Consider the following 27,960-nt stretch of genomic DNA (forward strand, 5'->3'; position numbering starts at 1 on the left):
TACAAGAAATAAGACCCCAAAAAACAGAAAACTTGAGGGTGCATAACTATTCACCCCCCCCCCCCAAGTCAATACTTTGTAGAGCCACCTTTTGCAGCAATTACAGCTGCAAGTCTCTTGGGGTATGTCTCTATAAGCTTGGCACATCTAGCCACTGGGATTTCGCTCATTCTTCAAGGCAAAACTGCTTCAGCTCCTTCACGTTGGATGGGTTCCACTGGTGTACAGCAATCTTTAAGTCATACCACAGATTCTCAATTGGATTGAGGTCTGGGCTTTGACTAGGCCATTCCAAGACATTTAAATGTTTTCCCTTTAACCACTCAAGTGTTGCTTTAGCAGTATGCTTAGGGTCATTGTCCTCCTGGAAGGTGAACCTCCGTCCCAGTCTCAAATCTCTGGAAGACTGAAACAGGTTTCCCTCACGAATTTCTCTATATTTAGTGCCATCCATCATTCCTTCAATTCTGACCAGTGTCTCAGTCCCTGCCGGTGAAAAACATTTCCACAGCATGATGCTGCCACCACCATGCTTCACTGTGGGGATGGAGTTCTCTGGGTGATGAGAGGTGTTGGGTTTGCACCAGACATAGCGTTGTCCTTGATGTCCAAAAACCGTCTTCCCATATGCTTGGGGAGTCTCCCACATGCCTTTTGGAGAACACCAACCGTGTTTGCTTATTTTTTTCTTTAAGCAATGGCTTTTTTTCTGGCCACTCTTCCGTAATGCCCAGCACTGTGGAGTGTACGACTTAAAGTGGTCCTATGGACAGATACTCCAATCTCCGCTGTGGAGCTTTGCGCTCCTTCAGGGTTATCTTTGGTCTCTTTGTTGCCTCTCTGATTAATGCCCACCTTGCCTGATCCGTGAGTTTTGGTGGGCGGCCCTCTTTTGGCAGGTTTGTTGTGGTGCCATATTCTTTCCATTTTTTAATAATGGATTTAATGGTGCCAGTGGGATGTTCAAAGTTTCTGATATTTTTTATAACCTAACCCTGATCTGTACTTCTCCACAACTTTGTCCCTGACCTGTTTGGAGAGCTCATTGGTCTTCATGGTGCTGCTTGCTTGGTGGTGCCCCTTGCTTTGTGGTGTTGCAGACGCTGGGGCCTTTCAGAACAGGTGTATATATACTGAGATCATGTGACAGATCATGTGACACTTAGATTGCACACAGGTGGACTTTATTTAAGTAAATATGTGACTTCTGAAGGTAATTGGTTGCACCAGATCTTATTTAGGGGCTTCATAGCAAAGGGGGTGAACACATATGCACGCATCACTTTTCAGTTTTCTTTTAGATTTCAGAATTTTTTTAAACAAGTTTTTTTTTTTTTTTTTTTTTCACTTCACCAATTTGGACTATTTTGTGTATGTCCATTACATGAAATACAAATACAAATACATTTCAATTACAGGTTGTAATGCAACAAAATAGGAAAAACGCCAAGGGGGATGAATACTTTTGCAAGGCACTGTAGGTGTACATAGTTGGACACTGTGTGTCTTCTAATGTTATAATAAACACAGCTATAAAACATCTCCTGGGGTAGACAGGTGCTTCACAGTTTATTATTGTCATCATTCACATACTGGACCTTTACAGGCTGCCCAATAAAAACATCTCAAAAGACCTTCTAGAGGGCTTCAATCTCAAGTCCCACTGAAGTTAACATCTACCTGACAAAGGCACGTCAACTAAGGCACATCTTAAACATACAAATCCCTACTAGTTACCAGAAATCATATGTCGAGTGGTGCAATGAGAACGGCTATTATTGCGTATGTACATAGAGATATTTGAAGTTATGATATCATCATCATCAATCCATGTATGACCTCATCTGGCTTACATAGAAAAATGCAATACATGACATACTGATTAGCCTTGTGTTATATGTAAATGTACTGCAAAATGTGCTACAAAGTAGGTGAGCAAAACTCAATGATGAGATGGATTTACTACTTTTAATTAGATGTGCTGATATGGAAAAATGGGTGGATTACTGCGTGGATTCATGGGTGTAATGATTAAGAGGCTTAAACACGCATTGGTTTTAGACAAACTGGCTTTTACTAGTCAAGAGTTTACAAAAGCCCAAAAACGTCATGTTTAAACAAAACATTTCAATCTTTCTACAAAAATCACTACGGGTTGTCATACACATATTCCACTTTAGCCATTCTAACTACTGAGCTCCAGTCCCATATGAAAAGAAGCCCATTCATTGTCAGTGTGCATTGGTTACATATAAAGTGACAAAAGCCCCAGTGATCGTCAGAGTCAGGACAGGAGTGAGATATATGGTTTTCTCAGCATTCAGAATACCATCATTAGGCTATTCAGATGTTATTGATTGGCATTTGTTACATTACTTAAAGTGTCTGGGACTGGCTCACAATGGACAGTGGCCACACAGACCAAGACTTGGGTAGAGGGGGCCTTTGCATGCAAATCACTTGTCTTGGCTTTAAATCACAGTTTCATATTTGAAAACAATGAAAAACAACACAACCCTTCCCTACCCCTTCATCCATAATAGCTATTGAAACACTTCCTTACTGTATTGGTATTGCAATGGTCTTCCATTTCTTCTAAACCAGTGGTTCCCAACCTTACTTTTTTTGGGAACTTTTTTGCACACCCCACACGTCATACTCTGTAATAAGCATGGATGTATTATCTTCAAACGTTCCGTTGCGACTATCAGAGTCTCAGAATCCAGAATGAATCATTCCTGCTCTAGTCAAAAGGATAGACGCCACCAGTAAGACAGCAGATAGAAAGCGAAGGGGGCGGGGACTAAAGATTCACATAGGCACTTGTGTGTTTGGTGTAATGCAGCATGCTACTCACAGGCAGAGTTGAGCAATAGCCTTTAATTCACATCCTTTAAAAGTAAGAAAGAAGGAAAGAAAAGGGGAGAGGACAAAAAGCAACAAATATTTTCCATATCAACAGCAAAGTTGCCGGACAATCAACAGAAGAGATCGCTCTTCTCAGCAGATGTTTCAAAGGTTCTTCTTCAGTGATCACTTTTCACAAAACAAAGTAAAGAATAGAAAGGTGTGGGTGTAGAGTCATTCCTTTTCTTCATCGCCTACTCAGCTGCACTGGAAAAAAGAGAGTACTAATATGTCAGTACAATGTGGTACAGTTTTATCTATTGACAAATATAGCTATTTCATTGCTTTTACTAGCCAGTTATTGTTACTAGCTTAAGAGTCAGAAATGTTAAGTAGTTAAAGTATTGGAATTGGAGTATTGGAATCAAGCTCGTGATTTGGAAAAGAGTGAGATCACTCACCATTGTCAGGGTTGTTATTTCAGCATGCATCAGAGTTTAGTAGGTTTAAAGAAACCTAAAGCAGACAGTGCTCTGACCAAAGGTTGATCAAAACGCACCCGGAAAATAGCATACCACCATAGAATACCCACCACCACCACAGATCCCCCTCCATGTGGTGTACGGTGAAGTTGCCCCTAGATGCTGATTTTGAGTCAGTTTAGCATGTTCCTTACTAATTAGGGTTGTGAAGGGTTGGGAAGCTGATCCTAGATCTGCACCTGGGAGAAACTTCACCCCGGAGCACCACAGAGTATCCAGGCAGGTTAGATTGCAATGTGTGAGATGCATGCCATTTCAAAGGTTAGCATGTCCTAATTAGTGCAATGTATCAAAGAGACCAGATTATCATTTGCTTTCTAATAGCTGCAGCAGGCATGTGAATGTGACAGCTGAACAATTAACTATTGAAACAAGCATTCCTCCCCTGGCAGCCTGGTCTCATAGACTAGACGTAACATAATAAATGTACATCTGGGACACTCCATTTGGTATGATATGTTACGTTTCGTACGGCCTTTGCAGACTGTACAATTTTGGCCGTTTTATGCCACGACTTTGCCGTCCCAGACAAAATTTCCACGTTGTGGACAAATTCTTAGGTCATAAACGATTGTCGGAAGTCTTGGCTCGTTCAGTGTGACAGGGTCTAGGTCTGCCGATTAAGTGCCGATTAAGTACTGCTACATGCAATCGTAGGCTCCGAAAAAGTTCTAGCGGTGTCCACATATTTTGTCCTTTATCGCGTAGTGTGGCTGGTGTTATGAGCTGATCCCGGTGACTGACCAATAAGAAGACGGCCTCCATTGAGTACGCACACAACAATAAAATGATTGTGAATAGTCAGATTAATTTAATTGTTTGAATTAAATGTTTAGCCTTCAGATGTGTCATATAAACAAGACTATTTACAGGGAAATCGTTCTTCTTGCACAGCACGTGCAAGAACAATGATTTTCCTGTAAATAATCTTGTTTATATGACACATCTGAAATTAGGCTACCTGGTGAGATTTCAATAAATGCACAAAATCGGCAATCAAATTAAACGTTAGGACATAGAAATAGTTTTCACATACAAACTTTATAAGATGCCTACTTGAATTTATTCAGAACTCACTTCACTCACGCATAAGCATTGAGTGAGGCTTGCGCTGCTGGTACTGGCACATGCTCAGATCAAATACACCGCTGCAGGCAAATTGCAGAATGTGACGACAGAACTGAAGCAAATCATACAATCTGGCCAGGTTGATATCAAGATTTTAATTTGGTAACGTCGCACAGTGTAACGTGATAATCGTTAAAGACTGAATCTGACAGACAGTTTGGAAATGCTGTAGCCATTTCCTGCAGTCAAATGAAAAGTGGCCTCATGGGTGGAATGTTATTATTATTTTTCATAATTTCATAATGAATAACCTGAAAATCTGGTGTTTCTTTGTCAAATGGTTTTGATATATTTCAGTCTTCTGTGATGTATTTAAAGTGCAATATTAGGATGCAAACTCAAAACTTTATACATTTCAACTCTATATCTGACATGGTACAGGTGTCTTCTTTTTAAAGCCCATAACAATGTGTGTGAGGTGTATATTTTGGGGCGGCAGGTAGCCTAGTGGTTAGAGTGTTGTGCCAGTAACTGATCAAATCCCCGAGCTGACAAGGTAAAAATGTGTTGTTCTGCCCCTGAACAAGGCCGTTAACCCACTGTTCCCCAGTAGGCCATCATTGTAAATAAGAATTTGTTCTTAAACTGACTTGCCTTGTTAAATAAAGGTTAAAAAAATAAAATAATTTAAACGTTGGTGTCAAAGAAGTTTTGTTTAAGACTACCAATAAACAATCTGTGTAACCCTGATTTAGCCCACTGCAGTAAAAGGTTAGTTAAGGCAAAAACTAAAGTAGGGTTGTTGGCCGGGGTGGATGAGTGGGAGTATAACGCGAATGTCTAGCCACCCAAAGGTTGCGTTTTCAAATCTCAGCAACAACTCTTGCATTCTATAATGCTATTATAGTGAAAGCATTTCAGCTCACACAGACACAGTAAAAAAAATCCCCAATTTAAGTGTCTCACTACCTCAATATCGCCTGCAGAGGGCCCAATGGTATAGCAGCAAAGGTATAAGGTTCAGGGCTCAGCTATAATTCAACTTCAAAACTGCTCTCTGCAAGGCCCCCTGAGTGTGTACAAGCGCAGCTGTTGGCACAAGATTAGTTCTAATTTTGCAGGTGGCTCCTAAAATCAGAGTGGTCCTGATAAAAGTCCCACCCAACCACCAAATTATGAAACTCTTTAATACTATCATGGCAGCCATTTTGGGTGTGCAGTAAGTGAGTAACTGATTCTCTCTCAGGCATGTGTTTAGCAGGTGCCACGCACCACCAACCAATTCCAAATGGATTCCCCTCTGGCACCAGCATTAAGAGGTAAAGAATGTGCCTTTGTGAATGATTCATCACAGATGTCATCTCAATAGAAGGTAGGGGGGAGGGGGGGGGGGGGGGGCGTGAGACACCAGCATATGATAACTATTAACTGTAGCCTTATAGAACCTGAAGCTCCAGGATATTAGACTGTCTGAAGACACAGGGGGGCGTAGATGGGGGGATGGGGAGGGAAGTGATGTACGATGCATTCGGAAAGTATTCAGACCCCTTAACATTTTTCACATTTTGTTACGTTACAGCCTTATTCTAAAATGTATTAAATTGTAAATAAGGTATTTCTGTTTTTATCTTTTATAAATGAGCTAAAATGTCTAAAAACCTGTTTTCGATTTGTCATTATGGGGTACTGTGTGTAGACTGATGAGGAAAATAAATGATTTAATACATTTTAGAATGGCTGTAACGTAACAAAATGTGGAAAAGGGTAAGTGGTCTGAATACTTTCCGAATGCACTGTAGTTCTGGTGGTCGTTGGCGGGGATCAAACAGAAAGTGTCAAACAGAAAGGATAAAGCAAGCTCTGCCAGAATGTGCCCTATCAGACCCAGATGTGTGCTCTACCACATCAGTGGAAGCCTATCAGCGGCAAAAAGGTTCCTTCAAAAACAAACAAAAACAATAGCCTACAGCCCAATCTCCTGGTGGCAAGGTACACTGTTGGTGATGTCATACTAGTGTAATCAGTTAAATGGGTGAATGCATTGATACACACTGCTTTCACCAGAGTCATATATACAGTGCCTTCGGAAAGTATTGAGACCCCTTGACTTTTCCACATTTTGTTACGTTACAGCTTTATTCTAAAATGTATTAAATTGTTTTTTCCCCCCTCATCAATCTGCACACAGTACCCCATAACGACAAAGCAAAAACTGTTTGTTTTTTATATTTGCAAATGTATAAAAAACACAAAACTGAAATATGACATTTACACAAGTATTCAGACCCGTTACTCAGTACTTTGTTGAAGCACCTTTGGCAGCGATCACAGCATAGAGTGTTCTTGGGTATGACGCTACAAGCTTGGCACACCAGTATTTGGAGAGTTTCTCCCATTCTTCTCTGCAGATCCTCTCAAGCTCTGTCAGGTTAGATGGGCAGCATCGCTACACAGCTATTTTCAAGTCTCTCCAGAGATGTTCGATCATGTTCAAGTCCGGGCTCTGACTAGGCCACTCAAGGACATTCAGAGATTTGTCCCGAAGCTACTCCTTCGTTGTCTTGGCTGTGTGCTTAGGGTCGTTGTCCTGTTGGAAGGTGAACCTTCGCCCCAGTCTGAGGTCCTGAGAACTCTGGAGCAGATTTTCATCAAGGATTTCTACCCTTTCCCAGATCTGTGTCTTGACACAATCCTGTCTCAGAGCTCTACGGACAATTCCTTCGACCTCATGGCTTGGTTTTTGCTCTGACATGCGCTGTCAACTGTGGGACCTTATATAGACAGGTGTGTGCCTTCGCAAATCATGTCCAGTCAATTGGATTTACCAGAGGTGGACTCCCATCAAGTTGTAGAAACATCTCAAGGATGATCAATGGAAACAGGATGCACCTGAGCTCAATTTCGAGTCTCATAGCAAAGGGTCTGAATACTTATGTAAATAAGGTATTGCTGTTTGTTTTTTTATATATTGGCAACAAAATTTTAAAAAACTGTTTTCGCTTTGTCATTATGGGGTATTGTGTGTAGATTGTATTTTTATTTATTTGATCCATTTTAGAATAAGACTGTAATGTAATAAAATGTGGAAAAAGTCAAGGGGTCTGAATACTTTCCAAAGGCACTGTACATATGTACTGTATATGGCTCTGCCCTTCACCAGTGATGGCGTGTCAGTCACACAGTGTGTCACACCCTGGGTAGTGGGTGAGGGGAGCAAGGAGAGGGAGGTGAGGTGGTATTTTTGAGACTTGGGAGAGGATAAGAGGCTCTGGGGGGGGTTAAAGTTTAATGATACCTTACCCATAATCCTTCCTAACTCACAGTGTGCTTGTCGATGTTGCTTATAGAGAAGTAAAGTCAGGTGTGAGCTCTATCCTGAAAAGATAAAGGCAGGGTGAAAGCTGTTATGTACATCAGCACAGAACTCTACACAATTCCACAGCTTGGAAACAGACAACTTAACCACAGCTTCGTCCCCAACTTTGGCACTTATGGCAATGCAAATAGGTTTCACATGCTTACATATTTTCCACATAAAACCTAGTGCCAAAAGGAAAGCATTGCACTGAGCTTTATGAAGTCAAGTTTAGGCCAAAGTTGTGGTTGAGTTTAATTCAGGCCCAATGGTTGGTGTGGTGAGCAAGTACATGCTGTGCTCTTGTGTGTAAACACATAAGTGAACTGTACAGAGTACAGGGCACAGGGATTTAGTAACATATAGCTGGGTTTGGGGCTGGAATGGAACTATAGTTAATCGTATAAAGATGTATTAATATATCGTTGGTCATTTAAAACCATGAGCCACTGCTCAGGCTTCAAACAAGAGTGGAAGCATACTCCCCAAAAAACATTCCTGAAACTCAGGGCCCACATGCCTTTCCTCCCTTCCTCCTTCTTCTTCCGCAGCTCACAACTCCATGGGAACATAACAAACCAACACAGCCAAGCTTGGCAGATATTTTAAGACCTTGATTAAATTCCTGTGTTAGAAGGCACAAGCCACCAATCACATGGTGTTTAAGACATCCACTCCCCTCGCTATAGAAACTGGGGACCCCCCCCCCAACAAAAAAAACGGTAAGTGGTGCTATTAATCCATGTTATTGCCTTGTTGTCACACCCCTAAACAGAGTCCACATCCGCCCCCTGCACGCTCACTCACTAAGTCATTCCAACCCCCAGCAAGCATTGGGCCCCAGGCTCACTGCACTGCTCCTCTAACAGAGAACAGGACTGGCTAAACCAAAAGATAGGAGGCATCTTGAGGTGTTACATCACTTAACGCCTCCCTCTGCTTATGCAAGTTCAAGCCGTAGGATGTGAGAGAGAGAGAAAGAGAGAGAGGCTGTTCGCTCCCTATGCCAGCCTCCTACCACAAGCTCACCACAGTCTGTAGGATGATGTTTAGCATTACAAACTAACAGTAACCTCTAGGCTTCAAAACAAGCAGACTTTGTTGTTGTTTTTGTCTCCTTCCTTAAGTGACCCTCAATTTTCTTCAGTGAAGTTTACTAATCTTATTTTACAATCTGGTGACCTATAAAGATACAGAACATCCCACCGCACACACTGGTTGAATCAACGTTGTTTCCACGTCATTTCAATGAAATTACGTTGAACCAATGTGGAATAGATGAATTGACGTCTGTGTGTCACGTCCTGACCTTAGTTCCTTTGTTATGTCTCTATTTTAGTTTGGTCAGGGCGTTAGTTGGGGTGGGCATTCTATGTTTTTGTTCTATGTGTTATAGTTCTATGTGTTTGGCCTGGTATGGTTCCCAATCAGAGGCAGCTGTCAATTGTTGTCTCTGATTGAGAACCATACTTAGGCAGCCTGTTTTTCCACTATGGTTTGTTGGTAGTTGTTTTCTGTGTCTATGTTTTCACCATACAGAACTGTTTCGATTTTCGTTGTTTCACGTTTGTTATTTTGTGTTCAGTTGTAATAAATTTAACATGGACACGTACCACACTGCATATTGGTCTGATCCTTCCTATTCCTGTTCCTCAGATGAAGAAGATCGTTACACTGTGGCCATTGGGATGTCTCAAGTCTACATTTCTTTTGAGGGAGTTAGTAGCTACAGGTACAAAGTCTGGAAAGTTCCTCACTGCTTTGGTGGGTTATTGGTTTAACTGTCCACTCTGTGACCAACCCCCTCTGATCTGCAGGGTAAATGTTGTCATAGATGTTGTCATAGCACCTAAATGCCAGGTCAACACACAAGGACAGGATGGGGGAGGGAGGAAGAGGGAGAAGGTCGTTGCATTGGCGTGCAGTAGGAGGATAGGTTAAACTAGAGTCATGCTACAGTGCCAGGAGAAGGGGGGCAGTAGGGAGAGAGAGGGGGGGCACTCACCTCTGCTCCTCCTCCATCTCCTCCTTGGTCATCAGCTTCTCCAACTTGCTAATCTTCATTCCTGGGGTAAAGTGCACCTCCTCAGCTGATGCCACGTCAGAGAAAACAGGAGGGACCATGGTCAACACACACTTACACATCATTCATACATAGAGTACACACACATGCATGTTCACACGAACGCACACATGCACACACACAGATAAACGTTTGAAGGATTTCTAAGTCCTCTGGGACCTCTGTGGCTGTTAGTTACAGTCCTGTTGCTACAGTATATCAGGATTACAGGAAGGACACACAGTAGTAGAGTACGGTCAAAACAGAGCCAAGAGTGACCGTGTGGCTGTAATTAAATTCAGAGTCAGGTGGCTGATTCACTTTTATGTGTGCCAACGTCACTGATTCAATTTACAGTACACAGAGTGACATTACAACCCTGTGCTATCGGTGGAACCAGACCCCAACAGTCCCGTGTCTTAGTGAGCCAGTTTGTCTCTCATTTAGAGGAATACACTCATTTAGAGGAATACTGATACAGACAGAGGTACAAACCAGGCCATATCCCATAGACATGTCTGATAGTGAAAGAGACACTGATCAGTTTTTCCCAGGAGTCCATTCTACCGATAAGATACAAGCTCAATAATTAGATAATGTGGTGTTTCATGTAACACCTGAAAGGCAACATAGAGATCTTAAACATGATCATAGGATGACGAGAGTTAAGACCTTACATATTTGTAGCTCCATGGAACTGCATTACGGTGAACTAGTGTTCATTTTCTGTATACAAAACATTAAGAAGGCCTGCTCTTTCCATGACATAGACTGACCAGGTGAATCCAGATGGGATCCCTTACTGACGTCACTTCTTAAATCCACTTCAATCAGTGTAGGTGAAGGGGGGGAGACAGGTTAAAGAATGATTTTTAAGTCTTGAGACAATTGAGACATGGATTGTGTATGTGTGCCATTCAGAGGGTGAATGGGCAAGGCAAAATATGTAAGTGCCTTTGAACTGGGTATGGTAGTAGTTGCCAAGCGCACCGGTTTGTCAAGAATTGCAACACTGCTGGGTTTTTCACGCTCAACAGTTTCCCGTGCGTATCAAGAATAGTCCACCACCCAAAGGACATCCAGTCAACTGGACACAACTGTGGGAAGCATTGGAGTCAACATGGGCCAGCATTCCTGTGGAACGCTTTCGACACCTTGTTAGAGTCAATGCCCTGACGAATAGAGGCTGTTCTGAAAGCAAAAGAGGGGGGTGGGGCGTGCAACTCAATATTAGGAAGGTGTTCCTAATGTTTGGTATAATCAATGTACATTCCTTGCTAATCAGTTTGTTCTAAAAACCAAACTCCCCTACAGCGATCATCCATCCATGTCACTTAATGAAACTCATGTTTCACTGTCAATCAACAGTTAACTGTTGGTGAGGTGGAGACATGAGATCAAATTTGGCTTTAAAGTCCACATTTTTCCCCTTCACCATCTCAACATGCAAAAAGACAGCTTTACTATATGTTTTGTCTTGGAATGGAGTTCTCCCCTGCACACACGTGCAGTGATGATTGCCCGCTAGCAGTAGCAGTGGCCAGTATGCTATTCAGTGAGGATATACTGTAAGGTAGGGTTCCCCAACTGGTGGCCCTCTGGTCAAAAATGTCACACAGGTGATGTTATTTGTATTTGGAGTATTTGGAGCAAAAAAATAAAAACATGTACAGTGGGGAGAACAAGTATTTGATGCACTGCCGATTTTGCAGGTTATCTTACTTACAAAGCATGTAGAGGTCTGTAATTTTTATCATAGGTACACTTCAACTGTGACGGACGGATTCTAAAACAAAAATCCAGAAAATCACATTGTATGATTTTTAAGTAATTAATTTGCATTTTATTGCATGACATAAGTATTTGATACGTCAGAAAAGCAGAACTTAATATTTGGTACAGAAACCTTTGTTTGCAATTACAGAGATCATACATTTCCTGTAGTTCTTGACCAAGTTTGCACACACTGCAGCAGGTATTTTGGCCCACTCCTCCATACAGACCTTCTCCAGATCCTTCAGGTTTCGGGGCTGTCGCTGGGCAATACGGACTTTCAGCTCCCTCCAAAGATTTTCTATTGGGTTCAGGTCTGGAGACTGGCTAGGCCACTCCAGGACCTTGAGATGCTTCTTACGGAGCCACTCCTTAGTTGCCCTGGCTGTGTGTTTCGGGTCGTTGTCATGCTGGAAGACCCAGCCACGACCCATCTTCAATGCTCTTACTGAGGGAAGGAGGTTGTTGGCCAAGATCTCGCGATACATGGCCCCATCCATCCTCCCCTCAATACGGTGCAGTCGTCCTGTCCCCTTTGCAGAAAAGCATCCCAGAAGAATGATGTTTCCACCTCCATGCTTCACGGTTGGGATGGTGTTCTTGGGGTTGTACTCATCCTTCTTCTTCCTCCAAACACGGAGAGTGGAGTTTAGACCAAAAAGCTCTATTTTTGTCTCATCAGATCACATGACCTTCTCCCATTCCTCCTCTGGATCATCCAGATGGTCATTGGCAAACTTCAGATGGGCCTGGACATGCGCTAGCTTGAGCAGGGGGACCTTGCGTGCGCTGCAGGATTTTAATCCATGACGGCGTAGTGTGTTACTAATGGTTTTCTTTGAGACTGTGGTCCCAGCTCTCTTCAGGTCATTGACCAGGTCCTGCCGTGTAGTTCTGGGCTGATCCCTCACCTTCCTCATGATCATTGATGCCCCATGAGGTGAGATCTTGCATGGAGCCCCAGACCGAGGGTGATCGACCGTCATCTTGAACTTCTTCCATTTTCTAATAATTGTGCCAACAGTTGTTGCCTTCTCACCAAGCTGCTTGCCTATTGTCCTGTAGGCCATCCCAGCCTTGTGCAGGTCTACAATTTTATCCCTGATGTCCTTACACAGCTCTCTGGTATTGGCCATTGTGGAGAGGTTGGAGTCTGTTTGATTGAGTGTGTGGACAGGTGTCTTTTATACAGGTAACGAGTTCAAACAGGTGCAGTTAATACAGGTAATGAATGAGTGGAGAACAGGAGGGCTTCTTAAAGAAAAACTAGCAGGTGTGTGAGAGCCGAAATTCTTAATAGGTTGGTAGGTGATCAAATACTTATGTCATGCAATAAACTGCAAATTAATTACTTAAAAATCATACAATGTGATTTTCTGGATTTTTTAAAAGATTCTGTCTCTCACAGTGTACCTATGATAAAAATGACAGACCTCTACATGCTTTGTAAGTAGCAAAACCTGCAAAATCGGCAGTGTATCAAATACTTGTTCTCGCCACTGTATATTTAATTTTTTATTGTTGGACTTACAAAACTGTAAAAACAACAGCAAATCAGTTCCAAGTTATTTTAATTTTGAGAATCTGTGCCAAAGTATTGCCACACATAATAGAGAGATATACAGTTATGTGATCGTATGCTATGTTATTATGTTTTAGTCAAATATAATACAGTATTTGTTTTGGCTTTTTGCGGTCAATTTGTAGTCTACAAATAATTTGTAACAAAAGGAGGCGTCCAACCGACACCTAGTCAGATATATACGTGACAGTATAAAAGCCCATGTAGGCACAAAGCTCTTGTGTTTGTGTGGCTCTGTGTGGTTGTATTGTACAGTATTCCAGGGAGGCCTGACCTCTCACCAGGAAACACTTACTGTAATCTGGCACAACGAGACCTGCCTCAATGGAGACCTGGGGCCTTGAGGGATCAGAAAATACCTGACTGAAAGACAAAATGGTGGCTGGTTTGAATGCACGACTCAGTTCCAGTGAAAGGAGGGCAAGTCTCAAGACTGTAAGGGGATGTGTCAGTGGAGGATATACCCCCACGGTGTATATACAAGCCAGTGTATCTGCTAGCCACCCCAGATCCAGTTTAAATGAGGATTTGCTGGGTATGCAGTGATGTGCATCCAGTTAATGCTGGCTAATGCATTAGGGCCCTTTGAGGTTGGTTTGATGCAGTTAGTCATTGCTAAAGTCAATCCATTCAGGGAGTCAAACTTGATCTGCTTTCGGACGACTGACTGTACCCACAGCTGACAATTAGCTGATACCAAAAACCGATTAAAACATACTACCGTTGCTCTCAAGGTCCTCTGGCTCTGGCATGAAGATGGGCTCAGGGGTGGGTTCCCTCGCTGGCTTGGGGTTGGGTTCCCTTGCTGGCTCAGGGGTGGGATCTCTGACGGGGACCTCCTTCACCACAGATACAGGTTCAAGTTCGGCGATGAGCTCAAGGATGGGCTCCTCAACATGGACTGGGATGGGCTCTGGCTCTGGGATGGGCTCAGGCACGGGTTCTGGCTCAACCACGGGCTCTGGCACGGGCTCTGGCACAGCCTGCAGGGACAAAGTGTATAACAGATATAATCAACTGTACACCTGAAATGCTGTTTAAAACAATGGAATTGTGATTAATATTGAGCAAAAAATCTGACCACGAACATGACTTTGTTTTCCAATGGCCTAAAATGGTCAGTGTAGCGGCTAATGGAGGTTAATAGGGAATTGTGTTGTATTCCCAACCTAGCAGTCCTAGGTTCTAAATATAGCAGAGCTTTAGGCTAAACTTGTTTCTATAGTACCTGAGACAATTACATTAGTGGAACCAACTGCTCACGGTAATAACAATAAGAACTGATGAGTGTTGTTTGTCATGCATAGCCTCCTGGGGAATATAAGACAGAGATGACTGAGCCCAGTGATTGTATATGAGAACTCATCAGCTCAATCAGTACTGACTTTGGGAAACGGCCAAGAATAGAACCCCTGAACAGAACTCATGCAAAAATACAGAGGGAGTGTCTGTCAAATTGTCACTAAAGACAGCAATAGGACACCCCCATAGTATCCAAATTGCCCCAGTCTAAAAGGAGTAGGTCTATGGTGGGGAAATATAGCCATATACTTAAACGGTATCTCTTCCCACATTCTATAAAAAGTAGAAAAGGCTTTTTTTCTGCTCTTAAATTGGTGCTGGAGGGACATAACCCTTCACATGCTGAAACGTAAACCCTGCATATTTTGTGCAAACCTCGACAAATTGCTGACTCAACTGCTGAGCCCTGTGGACGTGATAACCTCTTGACCCATTGTAATGGTTCTTCTATGACTGACAGCTGTCATTTGCAGCTCTCTCTCTCTTAGGTTCTTGTTTAGTGGCTGTGTCCTCTCTGTATGCCGCCTGCCAATGACACAGGCACAAATAAACCCCCCTTAAATCCATCTCCAGACCGTTCCCTAGCCCTGAAAGAACTGGATTAGCAGGAACTCACACATACACATGCACACACGCACACAACTCACCAAAAATATATTTTAATGCAATGGTGTCTGATACATGGGAGAACTAATCTCACAGTGAGGACACAGAGAGACAGAGAGGTCACATATGGGGACACAGTGGGCTCAGGGCTTGACGCGCTGCCAGAGGCCTCCTGTCATCTCTGATCAGAGTAACAATGGCTAAAGCCTAGAATAAGAGTATAAGTAGGGTGCTCATTTACAGTAAAGTCCAGCTATAAAGTAGTTTTAAATTCTCCAAATGTAGAAGACCAAAGTGACAAAGTGAAGGAAAGAGGCTGAAGGCGATTTAATCAAAATATTAAATGATTTGTTGACATTTCTGCCTGTGGCTGTTCATATTTGTGTCTATATAAATTGGCCACATGACTTTAATGTATATATTCAATTTAGCAGAGGAAGCTCACGACCACCTGTGTCACAACCCTCCCCCTCCTCTTGGAGCAGACTTTATGACGATGGACATGCTGACTAACCCACCACAGTAACAAATGGTAGTAGACATAGCAGGCCAGGGGCATGGATTCTACCAGGCATAACTGTGTCTCATAGCCTAACCCCTGAACAACCCTCTTTAGACTACTCACACACAACCAATGGAATGGAATCCATTTAGCAGACCTACCCACCAACAGCCTCTTCCCCTCTGCCACGGAATTCCTCAGCTATTAAACACCAAAATACTCCATGCATAGGACCCAACTCACACATTCACAAAATGACCATTTTTGCCAGAATTTCTTGCAACCCCGCCCTACCCCAAATCTAATGAGACAATCTTAAAATCGTTAAATGTAGATTTTATATCAACAAATAAACTTCCATTCATTGCATTTTGATCTCTTATCAAAATGAAAATAAACCAATAAATACATTTCCTCAAAAACCCCATTGAGGTTCCCCTGACCTTGAATACCACTGCTTTAGAATGAGATGATGCATTGCTCACATTTTGTAAGTCTAAGATTCAAAATTCAAAAGGCACTCGCACATCTGAGCAATCTAATTTGCAGGTGCATGGCAACAATTGAACAAGATGAAGGAAAAAGGAAACCGCACACTGCTCTTGGTAGTATCACTGATATTTAATAAGCTTACATATCGGCCTCACGGCCTTCGTCAGAGCTTTTTTTTTTTGTAAGTCTAAAATTCAACATCGTCACCAATATTCCCTTTTTACATCTCCTAATTTGGCCAGAGAACTCTCTCTAGTAGAAGTGTATGAGGTCATTATTCCATTCTGCATCGGTCATCATCTCTCAGGCTCCTCAAGTAACTTTCATTTTTCTAACGGTGTCTGTACCACCCAGACACCAAACGTAGGCCAAGAGCTTTAGGATGGCTTGTAGAGGATTTAGGGCCCTGTTAACAACTGCCTGTCCAATTAACCCCTCACTCAGCTCATACAGTGACATTGACCTCTGACCTCATTCTGTAAATGTGGCATTCACTGACATGCACTCAGCCATTTTGGGTCAGTACACTCTTAGAAAAAAGGAGAACCCCATAGGAGAACCCTTTTTGGTTCCAGATAGAACCTTTTTTTCTTCGCATTTATGGGCCATGACCTCACAGCATGAGCACATCAAATCAAATTGTATTTGTCACATGCTTCGCAAACAACAGGTGTAGACTAACAGTGAAATGCTTACTTAGAAATAGTGACACAAGGAATAAATAGTGACAAGGAATAAATACACAGTTGATAACAATAATGAGTAACAATAACATGGCTATATACAGGGAGTACCAGTACCGAGTCCATGTGCAGAGGTATGAGGTAATAACATGGCTATATACAGGGAGTACCAGTACCGAGTCCATGTGCAGAGGTATGAGGTAATAACATGGCTATATACAGGGAGTACCAGTACCGAGTCCATGTGCAGAGGTATGAGGTAATAACATGGCTATATACAGGGAGTACCAGTACCGAGTCCATGTGCAGAGGTATGAGGTAATAACATGGCTATATACAGGGAGTACCAGTACTGAGTCCATGTGCAGAGGTATGAGGTAATAACATGGCTATATACAGGGAGTACCAGTACCGAGTCCATGTGCAGAGGTATGAGGTAATAACATGGCTATATACAGGGAGTACCAGTACTGAGTCCATGTGCAGAGGTATGAGGTAATAACATGGCTATATACAGGGAGTACCAGTACCGAGTCCATGTGCAGAGGTATGAGGTAATAACATGGCTATATACAGGGAGTACCAGTACCGAGTCCATGTGCAGAGGTATGAGGTAATAACATGGCTATATACAGGGAGTACCAGTACTGAGTCCATGTGCAGAGGTATGAGGTAATAACATGGCTATATACAGGGAGTACCAGTACCGAGTCCATGTGCAGAGGTATGAGGTAATAACATGGCTATTTACATGGAGTACCAGTACCGAGTCCATGTGCAGAGGTATGAGGTAATAACATGGCTATATACAGGGAGTACCAGTACCGAGTCCATGTGCAGAGGTATGCGGTAATTGAGGCAGCTATGTTCATATAGATAGAGGTAAAGTGACTAGGCAACAGAGTAGATAGACAGTAGCAGCAGTGTATGTGGTAAGTGTGAAAGTGTGTGTATGGGTGTGTGAGTGTGGCGTCAGTATGCATGTGTGCACGTGTTATGTTTGGGTGGGCGTATGTAGTGTGTATGTGTGTGTGGGGTGTCAGTGTAAGTATGTGTGTGTGTGGGTAGAGTCCAGTGTGTGCATAGAGCCAGTGCATTTGATTAGCAATTCAGCAGTCTTGTTTAGCAGTCTTATGGCTTAGAGGTATAAGCTCTTCAGGGTCCCCTTTCTTCCAGACTTGGTGAACTGGTACCGCTTGCTGTGTGGTAGCAGACAGAACAGTCTATGGCTTGGATGACTGGAGTCTTTGACAATTTTATGGGCCTTTCTCTGACACCACCTGGTATAGAGGTCCTGGATGGCGGGGAGCTTGGCCCCAGTGATGTACTGGGCCATACTCACCACCTTGCAGTTATCGTACCAAGCGGTGATGTAGTCAGTCAAGATGCTCTCAATGGTGCAGCTGTAGAACTTTTTGAGGATCTGAGGGTCCATGACAAATCTTTTCAGCCTCCTGAGGCTCATGCTCTGCGGGATTTCCTATGTGTACAGATGAGTGTTCCGCTAATTGAAAGCGGCAGCTCTACCCTTAGCTCAGTGCGGATGTTGCCTGTAATCCATGGCTTCTGGTTGGGGTATGTACATACGGTCAATGTGGGGACGAAGTCGTTGATGCAGTTATTATGAAGCCAGTGACTCATGTTGTAAACTCCTCAATGCCATCGGATGAATCCTGGAATATATTCCAGTATGTGCTAGCAAAACAGTCCTGTAGCTTAGCAGCAGCTTCATCAGACCACCTTCGTATTGAGCACGTCAATAGTACTTGCTATTTTAGTTTTTGTTTCAAAGCAGGAAGCAGGAGGATAGAGTCAGGGTCTGATTTGCCAAAGGGAAGGTGAGGGAGGTCCTTGTATGTGTTTCTGATCAAGAGTTTTGCCGCCTCTAGTTGCACAGGTGACATGCAATGATTCTTTTTTAATGGATTTCAGTTTCCCTACATTAAATCACCGGCCACGAGAAAGGCCGACCTCTGGGTGTGCATTTTCTTGTTTGTTTATGGCCCTATACAGCTCGTTGAGTGTGGTCTTACTGCCAGCATTGGTTTGTGGTGGTAAATAGACAGCTGCATAGCTGTCCGTGGTGGTCCGTGCATAGAAGGAGGCAGAAGAGAATGATACCTCTCTGCAAGTGGATACTGAATAATGTGGCTACCTTTATAGCAACAATAAACAGAAGGGTGATAAACTGCATTGGTCTCACTGGAGTACCTCTTAAGAGCTGTCGGGGTAGGGCCCTTGGCCCACCAAGTGAAATTCTAGCTGCCCCCAGGGAACTTATAGTGCTACCGCGCCCCTTGAGTGGGTGGTGGGCAAGGTTGGTGTTGATACCACACCTCTGATGTAGCGGGATGAACGTTTTGCATTTACTGTCCACATCAAAACTGCATCAGCTGAGAATTCAGCTGAAGCCCCTTGGGTGTATTGTACCCTCTCTTTTACATTGTCCATGCCAGTTCTCTTCTCTTCCTCCATTGAGATGACCAGGGGGTACCGGGCTGTTTGTGTCATGTTGTTGCAGTCCATCAGACTATCCCCTGAAAAGAGGCTCAGGGCAATGGGCCAAGGCATCTGGGGTGGAATAGTGTCCTGTTGTCTCAGCAACCTCCCACCCCTGCGCTGTGTCTGTGTACACACAGACACATTGTTCCCCCAAGCCACTGCCTTATCGGTGGCTGATATTACCAATGAATGAAACAACAACAGACATACCTCGACAGTGTGTGGAGCTATACAACGAGGAACATCCAGTGGGGTAGCATGAAGCCAATTAGAGTTCAGAACTCTCAAGTGCAGAGCTAGCCATAGGGTGTTGCTAATAGAGGTGTTGTTAACAGGCACAGACACACACAGCTTTGTGTCCTGGCAGTCAATGGTCACAGTGTGCTGTGGCGGCCTACAGGAATGAGATCCTACTCCATTGTGCGATCGATGACATCACCACTGGACTGGAGACTCTGAATGTTGATTCTCATGAATAATGATTGACTTGGAATATGTTGGATTATTACTAAAATTATACAATATTTTAGCCCTTGTTCTGTTATCCGAAACAGCTGACTTTTATTAAGTAAGAACATCCTCAATGATTGAGGCCACATGACGGCAATCAAAAGAGTGAATCACATGATACAGTTTATCTGTTGCTTTGGCAGAACAATACACAGAGCCAGAGCAGCAACACTTCTATAGGAAACAGCTCAACCCACCATTACTTCCTCCATACAGACCAACACTGTATAGAAAGCATGTACTGTACTGTTTAGACATACAGTATACAGCACTGCAGTTGATGGTAGCTTTTAAGAGGAACTACCTGCCAAGAGGCCTGTGCAGGCCTTGCCAATGAATTTACAAAGAGCTGCTGTTTCTTAGCTTTTCACTGGGGGATTGGCTAACCTTTTAAGAATGGAAATGACTCCCTCCTGCTTCCTCTCTCCCCCTCTCACTCCGGCACTGGGCAGACCTCCTCCATTCCTCTGTGTTGACTTGTCTAGTGCACAGCGCAGGGCCCAACATGGCCAGAAAAGACACCAGGGTTTCAGCTCTATGGTGAGTCAAGCTGGGGATAGAGGGAGTCAGTGCCCACTACAGTGTCAGTGCCAACTGCCAACTTCTTGTCATGGGCCAATGCCCTTGTTACAGAGGGGAATTAGCTGTTGAAATGTGATGTGAAGCCATGGCATTGTCTTCTCACGGGGATGGGTGCCTGCCTGGATCTGGTTGTGAAGTCCAGCTGGAAAAGGGAAGGACAACAGTCTGCCCAGAGCAGACTGTAGCTCCAGCGTGCATGCAGAGGTAGGTAGGCAGAGAAACAAGGGGAAATACCAAGAGAGGTAGGTCAGTGGAGAGCTTGACCAATGAGTAAGCAGCCCTGCAGATTCCATCACAGGCTACTGTTAGGAGTCTGATGAACACACAAGAGAGCAGAGAGCTGAGGAATGTTCTGAGAAACACTCCCTAGTCTCCTCTTGTAGTCTGTGTACTATACACATAACTCCCACTGTGTACTGTCTTAAGATAACTCAGATTTACTTATGAACTACCCTCATGGGACAACTGACAAACATTGGATTTACCCAATGAGCACTCAAAGGGTACCATACATTGGCCCTTAAATAATAAGAATGTTTTGCCTGTATAAAAACACGTTAACAGCCTTCGACAGCAAACTACTTCCGGATGGTGTCAGGAAAACAACCTCACACTCAACGTCAACAAAACTAAGGAGATGATTGTGGACTTCAGGAAACAGCAGAGGGAACACCCCCCTATCCACATCGATGGAACAGTAGTGGAGAGGGTAGCAAGTTTTAAGTTCCTCGGCATACACATCACAGACAAACTGAATTGGTCCACTCACACAGACAGCATCGTGAAGAAGGCGCAGCAGCGCCTCTTCAACCTCAGGAGGCTGAAGAAATTCGGCTTGTCACCAAAAGCACTCACAAACTTCTACAGATGCACAATCGAGAGCATCCTGGCGGGCTGTATCACCGCCTGGTATGGCAACTGCACCGCCCTCAACCGTAAGGCTCTCCAGAGGGTAGTGAGGTCTGCACAACGCATCACCGGGGGCAAACTACCTGCCCTCCAGGACACCTACACCACCCGATGTCACAGGAAGGCCATAAAGATCATCAAGGACATCAACCACCCGAGCCACTGCCTGTTCACCCCGCTATCATCCAGAAGGCGAGGTCAGTACAGGTGCATCAAAGCTGGGACCGAGAGACTGAAAAACAGCTTCTATCTCAAGGCCATCAGACTGTTAAACAGCCACCACTAACACTGAGTGGCTGCTGCCAACACACTGACACTGACTCAACTCCAGCCACTTTAATAATGGGAATTGATGGGAAATGATGTAAATATATCACTAGCCACTTTAAACAATGCTACCTTATATAAATGTTACTTACCCTACATTATTCATCTCATACGCATACGTATATACTGTACTCTATATCATCGACGGTATCCTTATGTAATACATGTATCACTAGCCACTTTATACTATACTATGCCACTTTGTTTACATACTCATCTCATTTGTACATACTGTACCCGATACCATCTACTGTATCTTGCCTATGCTGCTCTGTACCATCACTCATTCATATATCCTTATGTACATATTCTTTATCCCCTTACACTGTGTACAAGACAGTAGTTTTGGAATTGTTAGTTAGATTACTTGTTATTACTGCATTGTCGGAACTAGAAGCACAAGCATTTCGCTACACTCGCATTAACATCTGCTAACCATGTGTATGTGACAAATAAAATTTGATTTGATTTGATTTGATTTGATAACAGTGTCCTCCATGTTGCATCTGACAAAAGAACAGCTGGCTCCAGCTGTTGCCTGTGTGTGTCTCTGCCTTCTCAGCGTGAGCAGTGAGTTAGCTAGCAGGCCCAGACACATTCCGATTTATAGTGTGTTTCAGCACGGTGGAAAAGGTTAGAATGGAAGGTGCAGAGAGGTGCAATTTTTTTTGGAGTGTTTTACATATATAAATAAAGCAAAAAAGTCACACTTGTGAAAAGACACAATCAACATTTGTGTTGTTCCTCCCTGATACAGTAATTAATGGAATATGTAACGCTAAAAGAGGCGAGCAAATACAACACTTGATTAACATGAGAACATTCAAGCCTGAGGCAGAGAACGCTAGCTTAACTCTTTCTGACTGTACAACAAGAAAGGATGGGTATGGGGGCAGGGTGTAGAGTGTCGCAGCCATTGGAACATGTAAAACAAGAATGCTGTTTTACTGCTCATCAATCTCAGCCAGAAGGATACTACAGTATCTCTGCTACCTTAAGGCCAACCCTGACACATATACACATCTATAGAGTCCATATATCACCAGATAGTTAAGTGGGGAGCATTGAGGAGAGAAGGGGGAAGTCTTAATCTCAGAACACAATGCAGACATTGACTTGACAAGGCCTGGATACTGGGAGTTAATAAGTCATGGCCCCTGATTTGTATGTTATGCTGTGTGCTCCTCCATGACACGTGTGCGCGCGCGCGCACACACACACACACACACACACACACACACACACACACACACACACACACCATGTTCCAACACTGGTACAGCTTGAGTATGGAATAATGGGCTTTAGTGGAGATTGTTTCCTTTCTGGTTTTGACGGGGCCACGATAACATATTCACAGACTACTATAGGTGTAGGGTACCGTTAAAAAGGTTTGCAGACCCGACCCATAACAAGCAAAAAAAGACTGCTGAATATTCAATACTCTCTTTCCTTGTTTGTTACCCTCTGTCTTGGCAATGTGCCATGGAACATTTGATGGAGAAAGTACTGTTCAATACTGTTGATGGAGTATAGTGAGGATATGGAAGAAGGACTGTGGGTTGGCTTCTGATCTTAATGTTTCTCTTTACATTTGTCAGTGGCTGCTCTATAGTGGCTGCTCTATAGGGTCTATACTAGTCTATAGGGTTTGAGAAGGGGTGGGGGGGGGGTGTCCAGGACAGTAACACACATTTATGAGTACCATACACTGACCCCCACACCCAAAACAACACAGGAGAGTGATAGTGAGAGAAGATTAAGGAACAGAAATGTGAAGTTCAAACAGAAGGAACTATGGATGTGACACAGAGCATGCCTCTGCTGCTAAGCACACACAGACATACAGGAGAAACATGAGCAGACAGAGGGAATGAAGGAGAGGAGAGGGGAGGGGAGGAGAAAGGGTTGGGGTAATGATAAGGGAACACCTTCAGCAAAGCAAGCAGCACGGGAAGGAGCCCCAAATTCCACAGCTCCAAAATGTAGCCTCGGTCGCAGAGCAAAGGTTCAGTGATTGTAGAACTCTATACCTCCAGTTAAAATGTAAATATGCAGTTCACACCGCTGCTGACAACGGTTATGCATACAGAATTGGTTATGCAATACAGAATTGTATTGCATACCACCTATGGATCTATCAAGATGTTACTCCACTTCAATTGTATTACATTTGTGCAGAGTAGAGTAGTGCAGGTTACTTACCAACGTGGTAAATAAGAGGCCAGATCAATGAGGGGAAACCGGTCAAACATACACACACGTTTTACATACTGTAGATAATATTAGACTTCAAACTTGTGCAGAGCGGAGCAGTGCATGGTGGTTTTCTGATGTGCTAAATGAGAGCCCAGCCCCAGATCATTAATGTGAACGCTGGTGGTGATAAAACAGACAACGTGTTATTCTAATCTCGCCCCTCGGAAAGCCAGCCACACGAGGTGCCATGCCATTCGTACTGTATGTAGACTCGCCAGTGAGCTCCCCCAGCCCCAGGGCTGCAGCAGCACAACTTGGCTGGGTCCCATATAGCAGGCAACGGAGAGAAGTTATGTCTCTCATAACAGAGGAGGCTGTATGGGCTGGGTTTCTGTATAAGCACTTTGTGACATCTGCTGATATAAAAAGGGCTTTATAAATAAATTGGATTGATTGATTGTTTCACCTTGAGGGAGGAGAGAGAGAGAGCACTCTTAAATGTGCACTTTAAATGCAACTGTAAAAAATAAACATAATAGTAAAGCTCAGACAGTAATGCTGCGTTCACGTGCTAGCCCTAACTAGGAAACTCAGAAATGTCCAACTTTGCTAACTGGTTGTAGTTGTCCACGTGCCACGTTCAACCAGTTAGGAAGTCCGAAATGTCTGAGTTCCAACTAGCATGTGGAGCATGTGAGCGCGGCAAAATGCACGGCAGGTGGTAATGTACACACAAACCACCCCAACTTAGATGGCATGGTGCCACTAACATAGTGATAAAGTCAGTCTAACAAAGAGGAGCATAAAGATAAATACTACAGAAGAAGCTGTAAAATAGAAACTAATGGTAAATAATGTATTGTGTCATTTTGGAGTCAAATTCATTGTAAATAAGAATATAATATGTTTCTAAATACCTCTACATTAATGTGGATGCTCCCATGATTACGGATAATCATGAACTAATCATGAATATTAATGAGTGAGTAAATTACAGAGGCATAAATATCATACCCCCTCCAAAAATGATAACCTCCCCTGTTATTGGTAATGGTGAGAGGCTAGCATGTCTTGGGGCATTATTATTGTGCCTCTGTTACTTTCTCATTCATCGATATTCATGATTCATTCTGTATTAATTCACCATTCATTTCTATTGGGCACAAAATAATCTGAACCACAACCAAAACAAACTGAAAATGCATCCAACAAGTTTGTAGAGTCACGAGCTTGATGTAGTTATTGTGTGCTAGGAATATGGAACCAAATACTAAACTTTTGACTACTTTAATGTCCAGATACTTTTGGTTCCCTAAAATGGGGAGACTATGTACAAAACGTGCTGTAATTTCTAAACGGTTTACCCCATACGGATTAAAATACCCTCAAATGAAGGATGACAGTCTGCACTTTAACCTCATTGACATTGTATCACTGAAAATCCAAAGTGGTGGAGTACAGAGCCTAAACAACAAAACATGTGTCACTGTCCAAATACTCTTGACCTCACGGTCGTTAAATATAGAAAATACTGTATGTTGGGGACCAAACATAGAGGGTGTCTCCAATGTATTCTCTGTGACGTGTGTCAGGTTAAAGCTCATATAGGCCTGTGATGGAAAAGGTAAATTGCACTATAGTATACATGGGGGGCAGGTATGGGGGTCAAAATGCTGAGTGCCCTTGGGAGACAAGGTACATTCAGTTCTGCTTATTGTGTGCTTTAGAGCATTGGCTCTGGAACGCACATAACACAGTCATTAGCTAAATGGGCATTATAAATCAAGTACTGTATTAACGGCCTTGGAAACACAGATGGTTTTTCATTGTCATTTTCCCTTCTGTGACAGTACAAGCTGGGCTCATTTTAAATCCAGCTTGAAATGTAAGGATGTATTAACTGAATAAACACATTTCATGTTAGATTATCAAACGAGACAACAGCTTTTGGTGGAATTCGTATTTGATGTGAAATAGCCTGCAAGAGAAACGCATTGATGTTGCAAATGACATGCTTAAGCAGTGCGTAAATGACACAACTTTACACAAAATTTGATTTAAAACTATATTATTTTCGAATATTTTTAATTTAAAAGCAGAGCAATTGCAGTGTTTTCTGGACAGGTACTATGCAACAAAGGCTGTGGTCAGTTCCTGAAGTTCTGGAGAGTTGCCAAATAGTCACTTCATCATCTTCAAACCAATTAGTCAAATAATGACATATGCCCAGATGTTCTATTCATAACAGGTCAATGAAGCTAAACAGAATATCTTACCTGAACATCGGGGATCATTTCAGGCTCTTTAACTGTCTCTTCTTCTACAACATTGATCTCTTCAACTACTGGGGCAACTGTTACTGGTTCGGTTATTACTTCATCTTCTACCACTTGTGGGGGTACCTCCACTTTTGGTACTATCACCGGTGGTGGTATCTCCACTTTTGGTACATCCACTACTGCTACTGCTGGTATCAATGCTCTGGCAGGAGGAATGTCGTCTCTGTTGCCTACTTTAATCCTCTTCTTCTTTTCCTCTGGTTGTTTTTTGGGGATGAATTTGGCTGCCAAGACAACAGCAAGAATGGTAAAGAAGAGCGCAGGGAGAATGATAGACGCGTCAAGTTCCATGACGGTAGAATTATTTAAGGTTCACTTGACAATTGTTATGTTTTCTGCAGATGTAATAAATAGTATTTTTATGTGTACATGCAAAAGTGTCCTTCTTGTTGCAGATGCCAGCTTGTGTGTAGGTCAGAGTGTAGTCCCGCGCGCACTGTAGATCATCTCACCGCGCTTCTACTAAACACGATCGTATAAACCTGATGGTGTAAACGCAGGCTATAAAGCTGAGCGTAATTTCGGTCGAGTTCCCCTCCTCAGACTTTGCATTCATCAACCAATGGTTGCGTACAACGTCATAGACTGTGCGTTCGGGCACCAGTTTGCTGTAATGGTGGTTTCAAGAGAATTTGGAACCTGGAAAAACTATTTTTCTCAGATGGAGCTCGTTTTTTCACAGTTGTTTTGAACTCACTGAACTCGAAGATTGCCGAGTTTCCAGTTGTTTTGAACAGCAATTTTCATATGATTGTATTAGCTGGGTCATTCCTACATTGCGGTGCCTTCCTTTTCTGTCCCTAGGAAATATCACTTCTTATTTAGTTCAAAATGTGGATTCCACAAGGCTTTAAATATAAGGTCAGGTGTCCTTTACCTTAAAAACACAAAAATATGGGTATTGAAAGGGAATTTGATGCATTTTGAACACTCTTTCAGTGGAGGTAAGCGTTTTTGCCATGACCCCAGGTGTTGTTCATCAAGTTCCACGAAAAATACAAAATATATAAAAATATAAGCCATAACATATTTAAAATCTTTCTTCATTATTTTATAGTCCTAGTTAAATTCTCTCTTATAAATAAAGTTTTTTTCATGATTATCGTATTTATTATGTGATTTTATATTTTCTGTGTGTCCCTGATATTACCTTCCACCCTGTTAGTTTGTTGTAATTCTCCATTTAAGAAAACAACTCCTTCCTACAATGCCACCACATTCAGGATGTGTCATCGTGTCTTTGGTGGGAAAACAATGGTGCAAAGCTAAATAAATATAAACACTCAGTTGTATATATTTTTCCACATTTCATGTTATGTATCATACATTTCCACCCTGTTGGGCTAAATTATAGAGAAATGTAGCAAAATTTCTAAATGTTAAAAAATGTTTGATAGAGAAGTTAAAATCCTGTTCCAAGTGGTCACCATTATGCTAGCTCAATCTTTCTCACTCGCAGAGCTATGGTTAATAGCTCTAGGCTCCAAATTTCCACCCTTTTAGGATTATGCACTTTACAGGTTGGAAAATGCACCCCAAAAAATTAGGTGCCTGAGCTTGACCAATATGTTTTTTAGAAAAGTCAAACATTTCCTTTTTCTGGTAGAATACTTGCATTTATTTTTTTCTTCCAAAAGTTATGAGGTCCAAAAGGCACCACATTGTAGGAATGAACCAGCTGATAGGTGAGAAAAAAGAAGAAACCTGCACACCGCTCTTGCTAGTATCGCTGCTCTTTATTAATTAAGCTTTACGTATCGGCCTCAAGGCCTTCATCA

The 27,960-nt window shown here is 42.8% G+C and overlaps 1 protein-coding gene across 6 annotated transcripts; it reads right to left on the reverse strand.

The window, feature by feature from the left end:
- Positions 1 to 1,545: 1,545 nt before the first annotated feature.
- Positions 1,546 to 26,880, reverse strand: LOC139364946 (protein TsetseEP-like). 6 transcript variants are annotated; one of them, XR_011626511.1, is made up of 5 exons: positions 26,120 to 26,880; positions 13,951 to 14,212; positions 9,818 to 9,902; positions 1,880 to 3,114; positions 1,546 to 1,772 (listed from the first exon to the last, which is right to left on the reverse strand). XR_011626511.1 is itself a non-coding variant. In XM_071102216.1 (5 exons), exons 1-4 carry the CDS (start codon positions 26,471 to 26,473, stop codon positions 7,799 to 7,801), a joined length of 735 nt encoding a protein of 244 aa, XP_070958317.1. In that variant the 5' UTR covers positions 26,474 to 26,769; the 3' UTR covers positions 1,546 to 3,109; positions 7,758 to 7,798. The 6 variants fall into 6 exon arrangements, 4 of the variants coding, with proteins under 4 accessions (XP_070958317.1, XP_070958316.1, XP_070958318.1 ...); XR_011626512.1 differs by having other exon boundaries at positions 1,880 to 3,109; positions 26,120 to 26,693; XM_071102216.1 differs by adding an exon at positions 7,758 to 7,832 and having other exon boundaries at positions 1,546 to 3,109; positions 26,120 to 26,769.
- Between the last annotated feature and the right edge of the window lie 1,080 nt (positions 26,881 to 27,960).

The sequence above is a fragment of the Oncorhynchus clarkii genome, chromosome 13 (genome assembly GCF_045791955.1).
Source record: "Oncorhynchus clarkii lewisi isolate Uvic-CL-2024 chromosome 13, UVic_Ocla_1.0, whole genome shotgun sequence".
NCBI lineage: Eukaryota > Metazoa > Chordata > Actinopteri > Salmoniformes > Salmonidae > Oncorhynchus > Oncorhynchus clarkii.

Excerpts from the sequence above, each read along its gene's own strand:
- LOC139364946 (XM_071102216.1), bottom strand. The coding sequence starts at position 26,473 with ATGGAACTTGACGCGTCTATCATTCTCCCTGCGCTCTTCTTTACCATT. Across the intron at positions 9,903-13,950 it reads AGAGGACCTTGAGAGCAACG|CTGAGGAGGTGCACTTTACC; the intron begins GTAGTATGTTTT and ends ACGTGGCATCAG. Across the intron at positions 7,833-9,817 it reads GAGATGGAGGAGGAGCAGAG|GATAGAGCTCACACCTGACT; the intron begins GTGAGTGCCCCC and ends TTATCTTTTCAG.